A 21,595-nucleotide genomic window follows, 5' to 3' on the forward strand; every position below is an offset into this window, starting at 1 on the left:
AGATCAACAAGGCAGACAGAGAGCAGCTTGCAGTTAAGGCTGGGTAGGAATACCAGGATCAAGTCACTCGGGGGCTTGGGAGCCACCTTGGGCATCTTTTCTGGTGGCTTAGGAGCAAAGTAAAGTTAAAAATAAATGCTAATGTTTGGAGCAGAATCACTTGACTTTATTATAAAAGATGACTCTAACTATTGCATGGGGCACAGACCATAGGAAGCGAGAGGGCAGGAGAGACTTGGAGCAGTGTAGAGATGGCAGGCCCAGGAGGAACAGAGGTACCACGGAGGGCAGGGGTGCAGCTGATCAGGCACATGACAAAGAGGAAAGCTGTTTCTTTGCAAGTCGACAGAGTTTTCCTGGGGATGGGAGTATGGGGAGAGCAGACATTCAAATTTGTGTTAAATGTAAGAGTTGGAGTGACCGCCCAGTGGACTGATCTCAATGGCCATGAGACATGGGAGAATCTAGAGATGTGGCAAGTCTGGGATGGAAACAGTTGTCATCCCTCGGAAGTACTGAGACCACGAAGATGTGGAATCTAAGAGAATTCCACACAGAAGGGGAACACACCATGCAACCTCGAGAGAATGGAAAGAGCGAGACTGGCGGAGTAGACTAACAGGACAAGAAGGAAGCTGGCTGTGCAGCCCGGAGTCCTCAGAAAGGAACTCTCCCGTCAAGAATGCTACTGAGGGCTTGAGCGGGTAAGGACCCTTTGATCTGGGTCACTGGGAATACATGGTGACTTAACAAAAACAAGTCTGGTGTCCAGAGAGGATATCCGCCTCTGCCAATGCAGCAAGTCAGATACTGCTTCCAAAACTGTTTTCGTAGAAACCATCAAAAACAAGCTTGAGAAATGACTTCGAGAAAGAATAATCAGGCGTCAGGACTCAAAGAGTAAACAAAGGGCAGACATGACTTCAAAGAGGGCAGCAGGTGCTGAAGTCAGCTGGTGGGTTCTAGAAAGTCAACTCCAAATAGCTAGCCTTCTGAAAAGTGATGACCACTCGGATGAAGGAGAAACCCCACGCCCACCCAAGAGGATGGGAGCTTTGTTAATTGCAGCTCTAGCAGTGGATGGAGGATACTCTTTGCAAACCACAGTTCTAGGGCCTGAAACATATTCCAACCTTAAGGCATTTTTAGGGATAGAGAGTCACTGTCTAAAAGTCAAGAATTAAATTCACTAGGAAGATAAGGGAAGCATGACTGTGTGGTCATCTAATAACATAATTTCAATATGATTAAAACTGAGGTCAACACAGTTACAAGGAGCTATTATCCAACACGCTTAACCTATTGGTATCCTTGGAGACTCTGTATCAGATAACGGTATCCAAGCCTTTGAGATGGATCTGGAACCTGACCACACTCGATGTCACACACCCGAAGCGTAGGTCATGACAAAGTTTTGAAAGTCTATGCTATACTGGCTGTGTTCTGTCACTGTGGTAGAATTGAGCAGGAAAAAAAATGAATAAAGACTAATTATTATATCAACCAGCACAGTAGCTCAGACGATGGCTGTTTGTGAAGGGGTTAGCCCTGAGTTGAACAGCTTGGGTTTGAACATGAGAACTGTCTGCTCAGCTGCTCTACGGCCTTGGAAAAATGACTAAAATGCCCTGTGGTCCATGTGTCACACACACAGTGCTGGGGTCCCACTAGCGCTACCTTGTATGACTGCCATCAGAATTTATGTTAAGTAATGCCAAATGCAGAGATGGGCTCTTGACACAAATTAAAATTTAATGACAGGTAAACATTTCTTGCCATCTTTCAGGATCAGGCATCAGGAAATTGAAAAACACTCAAGAAACATATGGGTCAGTAAATGTTGGAAATTAAAATATACTTAGAATTAATAAAGAGTTTTTTCATTAAACCACAATTGATAACATCAAAGCAGTATTTCGGAAGAAGGGTTGTAGCATTAAATGCTTCTAACAAGTGAGATAGTAAGACAATAACACTTAAGATACAAAAGAGGGCTGGGGAAGTGGCTTAGCAGTGATGAGAACCAGGATTCAGATGCCCAGAGCCACATAAAAGCTTGTCATCCCACCCTTTATCCAGGTGTAATCTAAATCTTGTATCATAGGTGAGCTGGTATGCTTTTATGTGGGTTCTGGGAATCCCAAAGAGATGAGGAACCCCGAAACAAACTGACTAGCCAGATTAACTGAAACAGTGAGCCCTGGGTTCAGCAAGAGCCTGCCTCAGCGTGGAAGCTGGCCAGCAATCGGTCTTGAGCAGCCACATGCATGTGCCCGTGTACACGTGTGCACCACACACACGAGAACATGCACAGACATGCTCATACACATACATATACAAAAAATCTTAATTGCAGAAAGCTTTAGAAAGATACCACAAGTAGGAAAATAAACTCAAAGAGGATGGAAGGAAATACAATAATAAAAAAATCTGCAGGACAGAAAAATCGGATGCAATAAAGTGAACAGAGAGATGCTTATGAGTTAAAGAATAAGTATAAAGTAAGTTCGGAGATAAGATGAATGAGAAAACAAGTGCCAGTAGAAATGACAAAGGAGCCATAATTACAGCTACATCAGGAATTAAAAAGATAACAGGGGGTTATGAACATTCTACCAGGAAAATTTAAAACTAAGAAGAAATGGAAAAATTACAGAAAAATGGAAATTATCAAACCAGACCCAAGAAGAAAGAATATAAGTAGATTATAGTTACCAAAGAGGCAAAGCCAACAGTGTCACATGGTTTAGAAAGAAACCACAGGTCTGTACAACCCATAGCCGCCTGTCCCAGATATTCAAGGGACAGAGCACTCAGTACTAATTCCATGCAAAGCTTATGAGATAACAGGAGAAAAAGAGCAACACTGTGAAGTCATTTAGTGAGGGTGTAATATTTTTGTAACATGTGTTGGTGCATCTTTTTGTGGGGAAGGCATGCATGCATGTAGAGATCCAAAGTTGACATCGGGTGTCCTCCTCAGGAGACAGGGCCCTCTCACTGGAGCCCAAAGCTCATTGATTAAGCTGGTCTGTGGGATCCCCCATGTCTGCCTCTTGGGATCTGGGATAACAGTTGGCCTCATACCTACCTGGCTTTTATGTAAGTGCTAGCCGTTTGAACTCATAGTCATATGCTTGTCCAGAAAGTCACTTACCCTCTTAGCCATCTCCCTATCCCTGAGAGACATATGCATTCTGATATCCAATCAAGAGAAGGGCACTCCCAGAAAAGAAGGACATGAGCTAGCCTTACTCAGTTGCTGACGGAAAACCCCAAACCTGTATCAGCAAGACAACAGCACACATATTATACGCAAGGTGGATAGCTAAGCTGTGTTACATCCACAAGCTCAGGGTTTGACCACAGAATTCAGAGGGGAAAAGATGTTATCATCACAACAAAAAATGCAGATAACTCCATAGACCCAGACTTTAAAACTAACCAATAATATAAACCCACATATATACACATCTGTTCCTAAACCAGGAGTACGACAGACTAGATCAGTTTATTTTCTATGATAAAAAGACCTAATAAAAAGCTCAGGGGAGAAAGGGTTTGTCTCAGCTTACAGCTCCAGAGGAACAGAGCCATCATGGTGGGAAACACACAGCAGCAGGTGCAAGAAATGGGCTGGACATCGCATCTGGACACAGGAAGCAGAAAGAGAACTGCAAGGGGACCACCAGAGGCCACGCCCACTGACATAGTCCTGCAGTAAGCTGCTACCTCCTAAAGGTTCCATATCTTCCCAAACAGCAGCAAAACTAGGGAGCAAGCATTAAAGCAGGTGAACCTATGGGGGAACGTGCCATACCCAAACTGCAGCAAAGGCCTTCCTTAAGAGAGTAGTTTGTGCAAGACCAAAATGCAAATGTAGGTGTTTAACCAGCTACCACCACAGGAAATCCTCACCACTTCCATGGTAAGAGACAAAGTAAGAGCAAAAATTGAAAAGGAAGAAGCAAAGCTATCATTTCTTGCAGGCGATACAATCATCATCTTAGAGAAAGCCAGAAAACTATAAACCAATTATTAGGACAATCATGACAGTTTAACGTGGTTGCTGGACACATAATCAATGTGTCTATGTATCGGTGACAAAGGTTAGTTTCATACACCGGAGGAGCTGTTGTAGAGAGGGTAGTAGATGCTCCGTTTCCAGAGTTCCTGCCCTGGTTCCTTCAGTGAGAGACTTGAACTAGGATAGGTAGGCTGTTTTTAGTGAGTGTCTTATCACAGACACAGAAATCAAGTCAGGACATCTGGGAGTGGAATCCAATCCGAAGCACCAAATGTCTGCTTCCTAGGTGCCTTGTGCACACAGTCTAAAGGTCATTTGACACAGTGCTCTGTGGGCTTGCCTTCTAGTTCACACTTGTCAGGAAGATTGGGTGAGAGATAGATGCTTTTTCCACCTTGTGTCATCATGTTGATATTCAGACAGTTTTCTGTTTTGTAGCATTTCAGACTTCTGAGGTTTTGCAGTACACAGCTCAGCCTATATCCTCCATAGCCAAAGGGAAGTCAGAGATGCCGGAAAGAAGAAGAATGGGCAGATACTGAGAGATACTAAGGTGAATCTGGGGATCTGGAGGGATGGATGTGGGGGCTCCCAACCCCTCCTGGCTCTTAACTCTCCTAAGACCTGAATTTTAGCCCTCCCTCTTCCTGTCCTCCTGGCCCTCCCCCTCACTCTCTCTGCTTCTTTCTTTTCCCCTCCCTTCCTAAGATGGATTCTTCTTCTGGCTTGAGTAAGCAGTAACAAGTCTCTCCTACTTTTCACCCAGAAGGCTTTTAGCTGAAATGATCACCCCTCTGAAGTCAACTGTGAAGCCTTACTGCCTCCACCCCCTTTGGTTCCCCCTGATATAGGGTGGATCCTTTTAGAGAGTTATGAGTTATCTCACAAGAGGAGAAGGAACTGCACAGCAGACTCCAAATTTGGCAAGGCAGCCCAGGTTACATGCCAGCCACATCCGTTATTCACTCGTACGTCTGGACGCTCTCCATTCTGTATAAAATTTATAATCACCTTACTTTCGGCCCTAAGAAGCTGGGGCTGAGACTTTCAGAGGAATGTTGCCAATGAAATTAATTATCCTTGTGTCACTGTAGCAATTTCTCTTCCCTTTATCAGCAACAAGGGTCAGTTTTACTGCCTGTACAGCACACTCTAATTTGCCTAACAAGATGGGACCCATTAGCACAAGACTGTCAGAGTGATAACACAGAGACTTTCATGTACAGGGATGACCCTCCCCCGCCCCCACTGAAAAATCACTAGAGACAAAGATGCCTGTTTTTAAAAAAACATGCACTATGCTAAATAAAAATTAAGTGTGGGTCACTAACACAGAGAGCCAAAGAACAAAGCTCCATGACCTCCCAACATACACACTCACAAAGCAGAAACCTAAATCAGGGGCAGGGTCCTTGGATCTGGAAGGCCTGATATCTGTTTTTAAATTAAAAACATACTAACTTATGTATTTATTTATCTCATTTTTTAAAAAATTTCCCAACCAGTCTACCCCTGCATGGAGCTCACTCTTCTCCCTGAGAACTCACCTGCCCACGTGCAAAGCCCATTCTCAGAGACTGACCCCACTTAAGAGCCAGTCTTTGTTCTCTCTCTCTCTCTCTCTCTCTCTCTCTCTCTCTCTCTCTCTCTCTGTGTGTGTGTGTGTGTGTGTGTGTGTGTGTGTGTGTGTGTGTAAAGAAGTTTCTGTCCTGCCTGGTCCCACAACCAGTCAGTCCCAAAGAAACCAACAGAGGCGCCATTTGTAAACTCTGTGTGTGTGTGTGTGTGTGTGTGTGTGTGTATTAACAAAACCTTAAATTTGTATCAATAAACCAAAGTCAAAGTCCATACCAATGTAAAGTGTTCATTTCTATAGCATGTGTGTGTGTTTGACATGGTTTCACTGTGCATCCCAGGCCACTGTACTTGGACCCATGGATCTTCCTGCCTGCCTCTGTTTCTTGAACCAGGATTACAGGTGTGCATCATCACACCTGGTACTAGGCGAAGGGCTGGTTTAGAACATCTGCCTCCTTTCATTAGATCTGAGAGGTGGCGTCTTATCCCTTGCCGTTCCAGTTGGGGCTAAGTCACAGGACAACAATCTCTGCTCCTTGGCCATCGACACAGCCCAGGTACTTGACGTTTCAGGGGCTCAGAATAAAACAGGCAGATGTGAAAACTTCTGGGCCAGTGAGGTGACTCAGCAGATAAGAGCTTGGAGCATACTGTATGACATGAGTTCCACCCCCATATGACAGTGAGGAACAAGAACTGACTCCTGAAAGTCGTCCTCACCTCCGCACACATGGTACTTGTGCCTGCACGCACACATGCAGATATTGTTAGTCATCTCACTTCAAAAGCAAAACTCCTTTCGGAAAGCAAGAGTTGATTCCTCTGAGCTTGGAACAATGCTGAGAAATCATTGAGATCACAAGGTGATTCTTACTGTGTTGTATTCAGTTATCACTGCAAGCAATCTTCAGATAGTGACTTAAAGAGTCTAAAAAAGGCCTAGGTTTCAGTCCAAAGCTCTAGAGTAATTGATTCTTATGGGAGAATCTTAATACTTAACAGAAAGGGTTTTCTGATAAACGAGAAAGGCAAAGAGCTGGTCAGCAACCATGATGAATTCTAGAAGAATCCGGATAATGCAGAGCGAACCAGGGCTGACAAGGTTGCAAGTGTCGACCACAGCAAAATCAACACTTGGACCTTAGAAAAACCCTTCTGTGAAGCTTTGACATTTCCTGCACTGAGTAAGAACTCTTCCACCTGCTCCCACCCCCACTGTAATCCAGCACCCTAACCTGCAGCAGACTCTCACACTGCAGTAGGCCCTCACACTGCAGCAGACAGACCCTTACCTGCAACAGATACTAATTTGCAGCAGACTAACCTGCAGCAGACTCTAACCTGCAGCAGACTAACCTGCAGCAGACACTAACCTGCAGCAGACTCTAACCTGCAGCAGACACTAACCTGCAGCAGACACTAACCTGCAGCAGACACTAACCTGCAGCAGACTCTAACCTGCAGCAGACACTAACCTGCAGCAGACTAACCTGCAGCAGACACTAACCTGCAGCAGACACTAACCTGCAGCAGACTCTAACCTGCAGCAGACTCTAACCTGCAGCAGACTCTAACCTGCAGCAGACTCTAACCTGCAGCAGACTCTAACCTGCAGCAGACACTAACCTGCAGCAGACACTAACCTGCAGCAGACTCTAACCTGCAGCAGACTCTAACCTGCAGCAGACTCTAACCTGCAGCAGGCACTAACCTGCAGCAGACTCTAACCTGCAGCAGACTCTAACCTGCAGCAGACACTAACCTGCAGCAGACACTAACCTGCAGCAGACTCTAACCTGCAGCAGACACTAACCTGCAGCAGACTCTAACCTGCAGCACGCTCTAACCTGCAGCAGACACTAACCTGCAGCAGACTCTAACCTGCAGCAGACTCTAACCTGCAGCAGACTAACCTGCAGCAGACTCTAACCTGCAGCAGACACTAACCTGCAGCAGACACTAACCTGCAGCAGACTCTAACCTGCAGCACGCTCTAACCCTACACACAAATGCAGTCCCAGCTAACATGACTTTCAGAGCCAGAATCCTTCAGCAGCATCACTCACAACATGTGACCCAGGCACCAGCCAAGATTGTTCTTGGCCCTGTTTCTTCTCCACAGTTTGGACAGGGAGCCAAACAACAGTCTCTGTCAACACAGACCTGAGTCAGGCTGACCTACTTGTCTGTTTTGAAAGGTACATATCCTTCAAATTGCTGTGAAAGCTGAGGGTTTAAATAAATGCTATCTTTTTCCTCTAGGCCAGTGATTCTCAACCTTCCTGATTCTGTGACCCTTTAGTAAAGTTTCTCAAGCTATGGTCACTCCAACCACAAAATTATTTTTATTACTACTTCATAACTGTAATTTTGCTACTGTTATGAATAGTAATGTAAATATCTGATACGACCCACAGGTTGAGAACTTTGTTCTAGGAGATAATACATCTATAGGACCCAAAAGGATGGGTGATCATCAATCAATTGTTCCTTCAGGTGCTAGCCTGTTTGCCCACAGAGAGCCTGCACTGCTGGGTGACAGGGTGACCTCCTTGTTCCTGATGACGTTAGACTCCTTCTCATGGCTGGCCAGAGGTCCCTCTATATTCTTGGATTTTTTAAGTCATTTTTTAAAAAGTATAGTTCTTAGACAAGCATGTTAGCACACACCTTTAGTCCCAGCATTCAGGAGGCAGAAGCAGGCCTGTGAGTCTGAAGCCAGCCTGGTCTACAGAACGAGTTCCAGGACAGCTAGGGCTGTTAAACCCTGCTTTGAAAAAAAAAAAAACAAAACAAAACAAAAGCATATAGTCCTTTAGAATCTTCTGAGCCACCAGTGGGTACTTCTGGGCGTTCTTAGGCACCTGCACTCAAAGAACCTCTATTCTCCCTCTGCTGAGTACCTGAGGGGGAGCTGAGTGTAAGCACCAACACAGCTAGCTCACAGCAGACGGGCCAGGCTCCTTCAGGAGGGGAGCAAAGCTTCTAGACATCTCTGGGCTTCCCAGAGATCTGTTCTGTTTATGTCAGGCCTTGGATCTGTTCCCAGGTTGGCCGATGCCAGATAAATGAGGTGGTGTTGAATCTCCCCGAGGAATCAGCCTTAGGGTGCAGTCTACTGAATAAGCAGGGCCTGTGTACCACACGCCTCTCGTTTGTCAGCTTACAAGCACCAGCTCAGTGTTGCCTTATGCAATCGCGGAATGTAATCACTCAGGCTTCACCCAGCTGCATTTTATCCCCAACAGCAAACAGCAGCTCCATGTGAAACATGAAAGACGGGGTCAAGGCATGTTTGCTGATAACCTTATCATTATGCTGGATCACACATCTCCTCAGAGACCGTCCTGCTCAGTTTTGTTCCATTGTTTCTTTACTCATTTTTGCCAATTCTGCTCTTCTATGTGGGATTCTGGAACACGCAGAGGAGAAACGGAGCAAGTGAGAGGCAGAATAAGCATGGTCTACAGGTGGAAGTGGGACATGAAATCCTGCTGGCGAAACTGCTCTCAAGGACACAGTAAGCACGAGATTGGGACCTTCTGTGGCCAAGACAGTGGCCACAAGATGTAGCTATGGGCATTCAGGTACAGTTGCCACCCAAGGGCTCTATCCTTTTAAGGAGTCGGCAAGGCCCCAAGCTGAGTCAGAACTCCAGGCCTGTTTCTGTAGACCCTGAGGCTTTGTGCTCGGACTCCACAGTCCAAAGCCTTATCCTGAGGACTCCAACCAGGTGGCTCCCACTTGTGTTCAGTAAGTTGTGATGGAGAAGGAAGGGAATAAGGTTGGGATTCATCAGTATGATCTGTTATGTCATCCCATAAATGAGAAAGGAGGAAGAATCAAGTCCAGTTGTCCTTCAGTGTAAGGAGAATCAAGTACAGTGTCCCTCGGTGTCTATGGAGGATTAGCTCCAGAACCTATGCAGGTACCCTAATCTCGGATGTTCAAATCCTTTACATAAAATGGCATAGTGTTTACACTTAACCTTTGCACAGCCTCCTATATATATTAAATCATTTCCAGATTGCTTCTCAGACCTAGTGTCATATGAATGCTACGTAAATGTTTGTGATATGATATTGATTAGGGAGTCATAAGAAGAAGAGTCTGAACATGTCTAATTCAAGCACAGTTATTTCCTGAATACTTTCCATCTGCAGCTGGGGAGAGGCAGGGATGGATAAGTGGGTGCAGAGGACTGGCTGCATTTACTGGATTCTTATTCAGGTCCTGGGATTTAAGAGTTGAGAAACTGAGGCCCTCAATGGGAGGAGCCAAGGTCAGAGCCTTGACCATGAGATTCCAAACACAGTAGTACCTCTGCAATGACAAGATGTCTCTTTCATAAGTTCACAGAGACAGAAGTGTAAAAGCAAGGCCATTTCTCCACTGGGTGACCTTAGAGAGTTCAGTCTAGGCACTCCAACTGGGTCAAGAGGCAATGTGCAAGAATTGCTTCATAGCAGCAGGTCCCGAGAACTTGATGGACCCCATCAATCCTTAAAGAAAGAATGCGGGTGACAAGGAGAAGCAAGGTGGGAGTTCTGGCTACGTGACCAACCAGAGGCAGTAGAGTAAAGCGTCCAATGGCCAGTTACCCATAAGGCAAAGCCAAGGGTTTCATCACATCTGAACTAGGCCAGCTTGGCTCCTCCCTTCCATACTAAGATATGAGGCTGAAATGCGGCCCACCAAAAACTGGCTTGACTTCGCCCCTCCCTCCCTCACAGGAGAGGACTGGGGTGATGGATTTAACCACGCCCATCTCACCTCCCTCTGAAGGGAACATTAGGGAGCTGTCTCAAAGGGGCTACTAGAAAAACTGGCTTGGCCTTGCCCCTCCCTCTTCACAGGAGAGGACTGGGGTGATGGATTTAACCACGCCCATCTCACCTCCCTCTGAAGGGAACATCAGGGAGCTTTCTCAAAGGGGCTACTAGAAAAAGAAGATGCAGCCCAGCGGGTGGACTCCACTGACTCCAGACTTCCTACAGACTCCGCGAAACAGGCTCAGGCAGGTGAGGGGCCTGCCCAAGTTCACACAACTGCCAAGTCACAGATCAGATTCAAACTGCTCACCCACTGGGGAGGACTCAGCTATTCTGTGAGTCCTTACTTCTCCTTGGCACCCACATTCTTTACTAAGTGGAGGGTGAGCCAGCACAACCCAATTTGCATATGAACCAGGGATATAAAAGGGGGGCTTTGCTTCTAAGACAGGCTGGGGCCCCATTTAGTGCTTAAAGAACAAGCTATTTAACATCTTTGGCTCCATATTCTCATTGCTTCCCCGCCTTCTTTCTGATTACTTTGGTACTGTTCAAATTCCATTTTAACCACATGCTAGTTATACATCTTGTTGTATTTTTCTGGCAGAGATCTCAGTGCTTATAGTATAACACTCGGAAATCCCAAATGCTCTAAAATCTGGAAGAGACTTCAGATTTCAAAGTGCTTTTAGCATTTCAATGCAGGAAAGTCTGAAAATATTCCAAGATCCAGAAAATCCCCAAACTTGAAACACTCCTGGTCCTAAACATCCCAAACAAGGAAAGCTCAGCCTGAGTTTACCTTTAACTGTTCCCAGTAGACTTTTGAGCGCTGTTGCACGGCCCTGTGTGTGGCCTGAGAGCCTTGCAATAGCAGGGCTCTTTGCCTGTGCCCTTTGTACGTATTTCGTCACACTTGATTCCAGCCCAAAGCCAGAGGATTGAAGCACTGCACTTCCATCTTGACCTCAGGCTAAAAGGTTATCACTTTTGTTTAAGTAATGTGCTCATTAAAGATGTTTAAACTGGGAGAGTAGTGCAGGCCGGTAATCCCAATACTCAGAGGAGCAAGAGACCAGTCTGGGCTACACAGTGGAACTCTGTTTCCAAACTTCTGGTGTGTGTCTGTGCAACCCTAAATGCTGAAAAAACACCTTACTTGTTGATCCATGTACTTGCTAATTTTATACTTTTAGGCTGGGATCCTTTACATTTTACCCAAAGAATTCCTCTTAATATTTCCTATAGCAATAGTCTGTTGGTGGCTAATTCTTTGAACTTTTGCAATTGCATGATGTATCTTTATTTATTTATTTTTTTTTTTGGTTTTTCGAGACAGGGTTTCTCTGTGGTTTTGGAGCCTATCCTGGAACTAGCTCTTGTAGACCAGGCTGGTCTCGAACTCACAGAGATCCGCCTGCCTCTGCCTCCCGAGTGCTGGGATTAAAGGCGTGCGCCACCATCGCCCGGCATGATGTATCTTTATTATACCTCTGTTTTTGAAACATAATTTTGTTGGATGCATAAGTTTAGGTTGCTTTATGTCTCAATCATAACTTTAAAAAATACTATTTTACATCCTCTGATTTGCCTTGCTGTGAGAAATCTGCTGTCAATTTTACACGCAATCCTTTCATATGGAATATTTCTTTGTAAAAATGGTGAAAACAATCCTCCCAGACCAGTGTGAGCACTGAGCACCGTTCCTCGATACTTCTGAGAGACTGCTTGCTCAGCTTTGAGGCACGCCCTCACACGCATAAGGAGCTACCCTCTGAGCCATACTGCTGCCATCTTCCAGAGGTCAGAGGTCAGCTGAGAGAGAGCCCTTCGCCATCAGGTCTGTGGACTGCTGCCATTCCCCAGAGAAGGGGGGTGGGAAAGGCCATTAGACCCTCACCAGGTAGCTCAGCAACATCTCCCAGTCATCTGCATGCAATTTTGTCCTTATTGGCTATGACCTGGGGTCTAGACTAGAAAACATAGATGGGGCTCTTCATTTATGGCTCCGTCAGCCATACTGGGCGAAGACTTTTCTCTTCAGCTGTTTTGAAGTTAGTCATGCTCCTGTTAGTAACCATGCACTTGTATCCTATGAGTAATCCCAATACATTCACTGGTCCCCAGGGCGAACTGTGGTAGAACCCTACACTGGTTGGCTCCCTAGAAGGAGGGGTAGATGGGGTGCATACCCGGGGATAAATTTTAGTAACACACACGCAGGCACTAAGAGGTGCTGGCCACTCCTTACAGGAAGCCACTGTAGATGTGAGTTATCGCTGGGTCTGTTAATCGGTCCTGTGAGCTCACATGACTTGGTCTCCTTGGGCCTTCAGCTCCATGTCTTCAACACGGAGTTCACTGGAAGCTACCTCGGTTTCCTCTCTGTAAGTACAGCCTAGACGTGATGCAAAATGCATCAAAGGTGGGGGGACATGAGTCAAATAATCCCAGGATAACTCCAGATAGAGTGTTTTAAGATTTTTCTTTATTAAAAGGGAATTCATGGATCACAGTGAGGAAATAAGAATGAGGTCCAACATCCAGGTGTGGCTCTCGGGAAGAAGAGGCTGAGCAGGGCAGGGCCACAGCTTTTTGGTACTCTAAATCATGCCCCAACATGGTCCAGCCTCTTAAAGGCCATTGGTTGAAGAAGGTTCCCCATCACCTCCCCCTTTTGTCTAAATAAGAGAGTTCCAAACCCAATACAAAACTATATACACTAAGAACAGATACCAAGTATAAAAATTAGAATTACAGCCAGCATAAACAATATCAAGCAAGGAGCATATGCTAAATGATTTAATAATCATTTTATCCTAAGAAGTCTAAGTTTTGTATTAGAAATGGCTTGGCTAGATCATACAAGGAAGGTAACTCTGTCTATCTGATCTTCAACCCCACCGAAGGACTGAGAAGGGAGATAATATTGCTTGAGAAGGCAGGAAGTGCAATCAAGCGCTTCTAAAAATGTACAGTAGCTGACAGAGACAACTGGCTACTTAGGCAATCACTCAAAGTCTCATTTGCAATGTTGAAGCAACCAACTTTGGCTAATGCCTAGAGTAACTGACAGACAATTTTCCGAGGCAGGAAAATTTTCAGAACCATCTTACCCTGTCTTATTGCTTGCCTTTTGTTGCCATTTAGGTCATAAGGTAAATCTGTTGCCTGTTACTCAAACACAGCTAGAAATTCCTTAATAATTCTGGTGTCAAAGTCTCTAAGCCTCCCAATGCCACACACAGAGCCCAGAACCTGCTTCCCACCACCCCTAAACAAGGGTATGTGTCCTAGGGTTAGTGCCTAATAGAGAGAGTGTATACCCCTACCTCCTAGTCATCCTTAGTCATGAGGTGTGATGTGTTCACATGAACTTGAACTATGACAATTCCAAATGGCAAGGGTCACTTTATAATAGACCAGGGAAACATTTTCTTTCTTTGTATGAAAGCCATGCATCCTGGGCTTTGCACTCAAAAAAGGACCAGCAATGCTACAAGGGCAGAACTCATCAGAGAAATGAGAGCCTGGAAGCAAAGAATTAGAAATGGCTTCACTTGAGAGTCTCCCTTCTTCTCGCATCTTGCATTTGTCAACATCATTGAGAAGAGTCTTGCTGTGTGGTTTGTCTGGCAGTCCTAGGGCTTGAACTCAGGGCCTTGTGATTGGAGGCCAAGTGTTCTATCTCTGAGCTACATCTCTAAGACCTGAGAAGATTCTTTAAGCAGCAAAATATTATTTTTCCAAGATGTAGCCTCCCCCCCACCCACAAAGGCAAGAACTGACAAACCACTATAAAAACAACCGCCGAAGATCTTCTCCATATTTCCCAACACAGAGTAGTTATGATATTAACGTCAGCCATTGCGTGTTATTGGAAATATCCATTTGTAGACTAAAGGAGTCTCAGGAACTCAAGACTCCCACAGAGATATTCAAGAGCAGCTGTACTGAGATGGGGAAACTCTCAGGCAGGCAGGTAGGAAAAAAAATGGTTACTATATTATGTTGGTTCTTAGGAGATAATTAGGGGCGTTCATTCTTCCTCACCTTTAAAAAACAAAATCTTAAATACCAACAGTTAAAAGTAGAAACCGTCTAGTCACAGAAGGTATCCCACTGCCAGGGCTAGACTATGTATCCCCCAAAATTGTAGCTTAGGGGTCACACCCTGTGGCAAGGCCCCACCTGCCTAGACTAAGAGTCTAGGGTTGATGGGTGAGGTTGACTGTGTTTTACACATGGCAAGCTGTGACGCACCAGCAGGTCCTGAGTCAAGGGAATGCATGGTGACCTGCTCTTCTCAAAACAAAAAGAAATTACTAGAGCACATCAGGATAGGAAAATCAGTGTCATTACGTGTGTGTGTGTGTGTGTGTGTGTGTGTGTGTGTGTAATTTTTGGATTTTAATGAAAAGTGTACATTTTAATTGGGGTCACGTCCGAGAGAACTTGAAAGCCACTTGATGTGGGAGCTGCGAGCCTCTTCCCACTGCCCGGCTCCTAGCTAGTTTATGCCCCGAAATAACAACACATAAACTGTATTCTTTTAAACACTGCCTGGCCCATTAGTTTCAGCCTCTTAACCCATTTCTAATAATCTATGTAGCACCACGAGGTGTGCTTACCAGGAAGATTCTAGCCTATGTCCATCCTGGGTCGGAGCTTCATCACGTGTGCCTCAGAGAGCAGAGCTATCGCGTCTGCCCGGGAGAGGGGAGCATGGCATCTCTGCTCCAGAGAGCAGAGCTGTCGAGTCTGAGCTCACTTCCTCTTCCTCCCAGCATTCTGTTCTGTTTACTCCACCCGCCTATGTTTTAACCTATCAGGGCCAAGGCAGTTTATTTAACCAATGACCTTCCTCCATCAGCCACTGATCTAGACACACAGTGTTTGATTGCAGGTGGGAGCAGAAATAAGCACACCCTTTGTTCACGGTGTTGGTTTTGTTTAAATACAGGATCCCAAGGACATAGAATATGCACAAAAATCACCACCACCATCTGAGGTGGTAAATGAGACACATATACACCACAGAACTGATTAATCCTCTCTCTTTTCTCTTCTTCCCCTTCCCTTCCCTCCCCGCCCCTCCCCTCTTCTCCTTTCTCAAAGGAGTCTGGAATAAGGAAGTTGACATTGTTTAAAATAACCACTTTCTTTTTTGATAGCTATTGATTTAATGTTTGAAATATTGCTTTAATTATGACAAATATCAATGCTCCCAAAATGTGCCTGACATTTTGTAACCATCACAAGTCACTGAAAATCTACTATGTTGAAGCACAGATGAACTGAGACAATCAAACCGTTGTATCTAAAGTAATAAAAATTGGATGTTTTGCCTTCAAAAAAAATCACCACCAAAGTTAGGTGCTAGAATATTTTTATGATCATGACAATTTTTACATACCTGAAGGTTGGCTAGTTGAATTGTGTTACACCTACATCATGAATGATACCAGTCATGGAAACTACTACACAAGTGAGATCAGAAGCAACGTCCCTGCCCACTCATGGACGAGAAGAGCGGACATAAAACCCTAAACACACACAGTGCATACAAATAATGAGGCTCAGAAACCAGTTACAGCTTGGAAGCATAGGTGGAGAGAACACTTACTTTCTTCTCTGTGTTTTTCTGTATTTTCAAAAACTTCTACAGTGGGTGTGTATTGCTCTTGTTATTAGGGAAGGTAACCTAACACATGTGGCGATACAATGGCTTCACTGAGGAAATAAGCTGCCCTCCCTAGGTGACATTCATACTAGGTGACAAGTAGGAAAGGTGGGGCGGGGGGGTGGCATCCACAGGTTAGAAGAACTGCTCGTGGGTGAGGGACGAGGCAAAGATCAATACCAGATAGGTTCAAATCCTGGCACATTGTATGACTTTCCCTCCTCTCCTCACGTTTTCTGCTCTCATGCTAGTCATGACATCAGATTTGTCATTCCCCACAATGAGCGGCCGACTAACCAAAAAGCCCAGGACTGCTGTTTGCGCCCTAAAAAGTAACGATGCCCCAGTCAGTAAAGTGTCTGCAGGACAAGCCTGAGAGGCCGAGTCCAGAACCCCAGCCCCCATGCAGAGAGCTGTGTGGGCACCTCTAATCCCAGCCCCCATGCAGAGAGCTGTGTGGGCACCTCTAATCTCAGCACTGGAGAGATGAATCTCGGAGCTCGCTGGCCAGCCTGTCTAGCTAAGTCAGCTATCACACCTGGTAGCAGGATGGAGAGAAGTCCCCTTTCTGCTGACTAGCCTGCCTGCTGCCTGCGGGGAGGAGCTATGCAAGATGCTAGAGGAGAAAAGTGACAAACAGCCCTACACGGATGGGAATCCTTCAATCCATCATACTAACCTGCCAGGCAAAATGCAATCCCTGGTACAATAGTGTCATGGCTATTGTGGTGGGTAAATGGCAGAGCCCTGAATAGATTTAAGGCCACAGAAGAGAATTCATGCCTGGTACAGTATACTATAAACCTGTTCAAAAACTTATGGCTCGGGATGTCATAGGCCCTGGGGTTGGGGGAAAGACTCACTACTGTTACTTTCATAATTTGACATCACATAATACTGCTTTCTAAATATTTATGTTTATACCCATAGATATATGCTACTCTAAGCCTGCATCAGAGAAGTTTCTCTTTGCAGTGAACAGAGAGACTGATGGTTGCTCTAGCCATGATTGATGAGCTCAGTCCTAAACAAGATATTTATATCATTTATTCAGACTCAGGAAATATCCAGGAAAGGTGGTTTAAAAAGATTATAAGAACCAAATGATAGAGAGAAGGGCTGAAAAAAAAACTCACTATTTTCTGAGTGTGGCACAGAATTCATGAGCCCACAGCAGCTGAAATCACCTACCCTGGGCCTACACACAACTGGACTCTTCGACAGTTGTCCATGGATGGAGAGGGACCCAGAGGGCCCTACCTTTCCTTGGGGTAATATGGGCTATGGATGGATGTTGGGGAAGGAGAAACTGTTGTGGACCCACCAGATTCCAAAGGGTAGTTCTACAATCATAACTATACAGGTGGCCTTGGTGAAGGTCAGTGGGTCACAAAACAGAAAGACCTACCTGCAGGAAAGGGACTTGTGGGGAAGAGGAGGCATGAAGAGCCGAGGCAGGGAGATGAAGGACAGCAACGGTGGGAGTGAGCAGCCAAGGCCTCACAGCCATAAACAACACTGTCCAGACATAAATTTAACTAGTGAACAAAAGGCGAGGGTAGAGATTGAGAAAGAGAGCAGCATCAACCGCTTGTCTCTCTGTGCACACACATGCACACACACCCCATGAACACACACTCCAAAATGTTTGAGAAAAAGAGCAGTATCAACCACTTGTCTCTCTGTGCACACACATGCATACACACACCCCATGAACACACACTCCAAAATGTTTAAGTATCTGAAGTAAAATAATAACAATGCACAAAATGACGGGAGGAGGCAAGGTTTCTGGAGAAGAACGGGTACACAGGACATCCACTCTCTCTTTTCATTACTTACTCCCCTCTGTCCATCAGTCCGTCTGTCCACTCGTCTATCAGTTGGCCACTGCTTAGTCTTTAGTGCGTTCTGCATGCTGCACACCCTTGCCAGCCTCAGGCTAGAGGGAGCTGATGAAGAGCTTGTCCCCAGCTCTCACTGTCCAGTGCTCTCCTCCACAAAGGAGCAGCCAGAGAGACCAGCGGACACTGCTGGTCACTGCATTCCAGGCCACATGCTGAGGCTTTGCCTCTGTGGACACAGTGTGCTGTGTGTGGTGCCCTGGAGAGTTCCCAAAGACAACAATGCCCGGGACCCATTGGTCCTTTTCTCCAGCCTAATTCCAGCTTCATCTCATCAATTCTTCCCTCCTCTGTCCCCTCATTCAGACTCACAACTAATCTGGTGTCCTCAGTTATACCACACCCCACCTTCGTCTGTGTGTGAGGGGGCCAATGCCTCTGATACAATAAGAAATAGAATTTTAGTTGGTCCAGGCCCAGAGCTCCTGTGTAATAAGGCATGTATATGTTGGTTCTCTACCCCCACATCATGGCACAGGTCTCCTAAAACCTTTGTGATTTCCCAAATAGTAGAGTGCTGGGAACACCCTTTGTTCTAATATTTGGTCTTTGACTCTGGTTCCTGACACAGATATCCTAAATTCCATGCAATTTTCTGGTCATTGAAGGCACGTTTTGTCTTTATGAGATATCTCCTCCAGAAAGCTTCAGAATGGAGGTCAGTAACCAGAAAGACCAAGCCGTGATGTGGAGCTCATAACTTCCATCTGTACCTCCCTCCCATCTTCTAGAAGAACTAATCATTCCATCTATCAAGAAAAATTTACTCATGAGAACCTTCATGATCCCAAGTGTTCCTAACAGCCCGTCACTCCATAGCAATCCGTCAGGGAGCCAAGGTCCAGCACGAGCTTTAGTGGAAACAAAAATCACATTCAAACCATGGTAGAGAATGAGCAGGGGGCGGGGGAAGGGAGGGGGATTAGATGGTGACCAGACAATCACAGGAGGGTGAGCAGACCTTGGGGTTCAGGCATCTCTCAGAAGGACACTGTCTAAGCCAGTGTAGAATTCTATCTATGTCCTGATCACCACCTTGTGAGCAGCCCCTGCCTGAGGGACCCCTACAGATCTCACCTGCCACCTGCTCACCTGGCCTCACTCTAGAATCCCGCAGTTCAGTTCCCAGCTGCTGTCATCCTCCTATCTGGAGGGACAACCACCTCCCCTGGCTTCTGGTGGGAACCGGCCTTCTAACTTGTCAGGTCCCTCAGGGAGGCCATAACGAGCCACTGCCCTGGCCACCTTGGAGGACCTGGCACAAGTGTACTCCTCCAGTGTCGGCAGTCGCCATTCTTCCTTCTTGGAGTCAGTTCCTGTGTTCTCCCCATGGGACTAATGGAGCAGAGCTTTGAGCATCTGCAGTGTTGGTGCCCATTTCCAACCTGTCAACCGCAACCTTCAAGTTCAGTGACATTCACCAGTGATCTTCATGGCCAGCCACCGCATGCCAAGCATTTTACCAACGTGGTCCACACCAGTTCTTGCCACACCATACAAGAGGACAAGCACAGGTCACAGCTAATATTAAGTTCCCAGAGTCTGGGGACAGTGACACTTTCCTTTAGATTCAAAGACTTATTTTGCCTGACACATTTTGTTCCCCCCTACATGCTGTACCCTGCAGAGTCCTGCAGATCTGGTGACCGTGGCGCCCACAGGCCTGCTCAGCTTCGGGACTCACCATGCCTCCGGTGCACTCGCGACAGTCCTGTAGGCAGCTGATGGTCTCCCAGGTACTGTAGGCTTTCAGGCCGGCCATCAGAGCCTGCAGCGAGCGACTGTTGATGAGTTCCCTCCCCTGGAAGATGTTTTCGTCCAGGATAAAAGCTGCATGCCTGCGAGACAAAGTAGAGATGTGTGGTGGGCACAGCAGCGTGTCAAAGCCATGTGGGAGAAGCATGCATGAGCCCCAAGATCCCCTTCACTGCCTCTCAGTTTGCAACCACCACTGCATCACATCCTTCTCCCCCCTGTAAATGTTCTCCTTCACTTTCTGCCCAAATTCCTTTCTGCAGTCAATTCCTAAGCCTCATTGGTAATTCTGGCCTCTGCCTCTGGTCCATGCTTCTCTTGCTTCCTCCCAGTCTACATATAGGGTCACGTTCAACATTATTTTCTTCTACCTACTATACAAAAAGTTTTGCACACCTTGTGAATTTGTTGTTTTTTAAAATCCCTCTCTACTGGAAATTCTGTGACAGACTGTATAGTAAGTAGAATAACAGGCCCAAAGAAGGGCATGTTCCTACCTCTGGAACCTGTGCGTGTGCCACCTCATATGACAAGAGGGGCTGGCAAGGTGTAGTTAAATTAGGGTCCTAGGGGATACAACTAGGCCAATGGGAACACAAGTGTATGCATGAGAGGGAAGGGACAGAGAAGAGGAGGGAAGAATCAAGGTGACACAGCACTAGGAAACTGCTGACTTTGCAGATGGAAGAAGAGGGCAAGACAAGCCATGAGGCAGGCCCAAGAAGTTTTTTAAAAGGTCAAGGATATGAATGTTCCTTAGAGTCTTCCAAAGGAAGGCAGACTTGCCAGTTCCCTGATTTTAAGCCAACGAGACCCATTTTGTTCAGATCAGACATTTTGAAAGAGAGATGGATCACATCCACAGAGCAAATTCACAATACATAGTTGTAATTATACTATTTTGTTATTAGTTATTATTGCTAGCTTCTTACATTGCCTAATTTTATAAATTATATAAATCTACTCTAAGTGTGTAGAGTTTGATATCATCCATGGCTCTAGGCATCCACTGGCTACTGGAATGGACTCCCAGAGATAAGAACCGCTATAGCTACAGCAGTAGCTAGAAGCTTATCCCTCTTCAAAATGCTTCTGCCGGTTTCCTTTATTTTTCAGCCATCTGTGGCTGTGACTTCTGTATGATGTCATGTTTCTTGGTGCCCCTTGTATGCCCTTTCACCTCCTCAGTTCTTATTTTCTTTCTGTATTTCCAAATGTCATAGCTGAAGAGGGACAGGTCTTCCTTTTCTCTCTTCTTGGACTACCTTTAGTGTGGCCTCATGTTCAGTTTCGTTGAACATATTATCGCATAACTAATGTTTGGTGTAAATATTTTCCTAAACTCTATAGTCAGCCAAACTCTAGGGCACAGGAAAGGTCCTAGATAAGAGCGTTAAAGTCAAGGTGGCCAACATGCTAAGTGAGGAACCGTCTTGTCAGGATCTAAATCTTACTGGAAATTTCTAGACTAGTACACTGAAGAGTGCTCACGTGGAATCCTGTGATATTTCCCCTGTCCGCTTCGGGATGTTGACTGCTGTTAGCATTGTTTGGGTCTTGTTTAGGTAGCCATTTTGGAACTCTCAACAAAATGAGTTTAAAACTTTTACTCTGAAACTATTTGCTGTTTACTCCTACATTTTTGGTTCAATTCCCCCTATTCCTGTCTTATTTAATTCCACCCATTGTATCCCATCATTAACTTATAAAAGGAAAAATATTTATATGCTCTGAAGAGAAACCAGAGAGCCACAGTTAACTTTTAAACACATACTGGTTTGCGAGATAAACACCATGACCAAAGGTAATTTGGGGATGAAAGGGTTTATTTGGCTCACACTTCCAGATAACAGTCTATCACCAAGTGAGTCAGAGC

General features: G+C 45.6%; 1 protein-coding gene across 1 annotated transcript in view; it reads right to left on the reverse strand.

The window, feature by feature from the left end:
- The window catches only part of Acoxl (acyl-CoA oxidase like), a 238,241-nt gene that overhangs the window by 109,013 nt on the left and 107,633 nt on the right, over positions 1–21,595 (reverse strand). The window contains exon 10 of the mRNA XM_041670171.1: positions 19,649–19,802. Coding sequence (XP_041526105.1) covers positions 19,649–19,802 — 154 coding nt within the window. The remainder of the gene's footprint in view (positions 1–19,648; positions 19,803–21,595) is intronic.

The sequence above is a fragment of the Microtus oregoni genome, unplaced genomic scaffold (assembly GCF_018167655.1).
Source record: "Microtus oregoni isolate MIOR12 unplaced genomic scaffold, Mior012 000020F_ref0000438, whole genome shotgun sequence".
NCBI lineage: Eukaryota > Metazoa > Chordata > Mammalia > Rodentia > Cricetidae > Microtus > Microtus oregoni.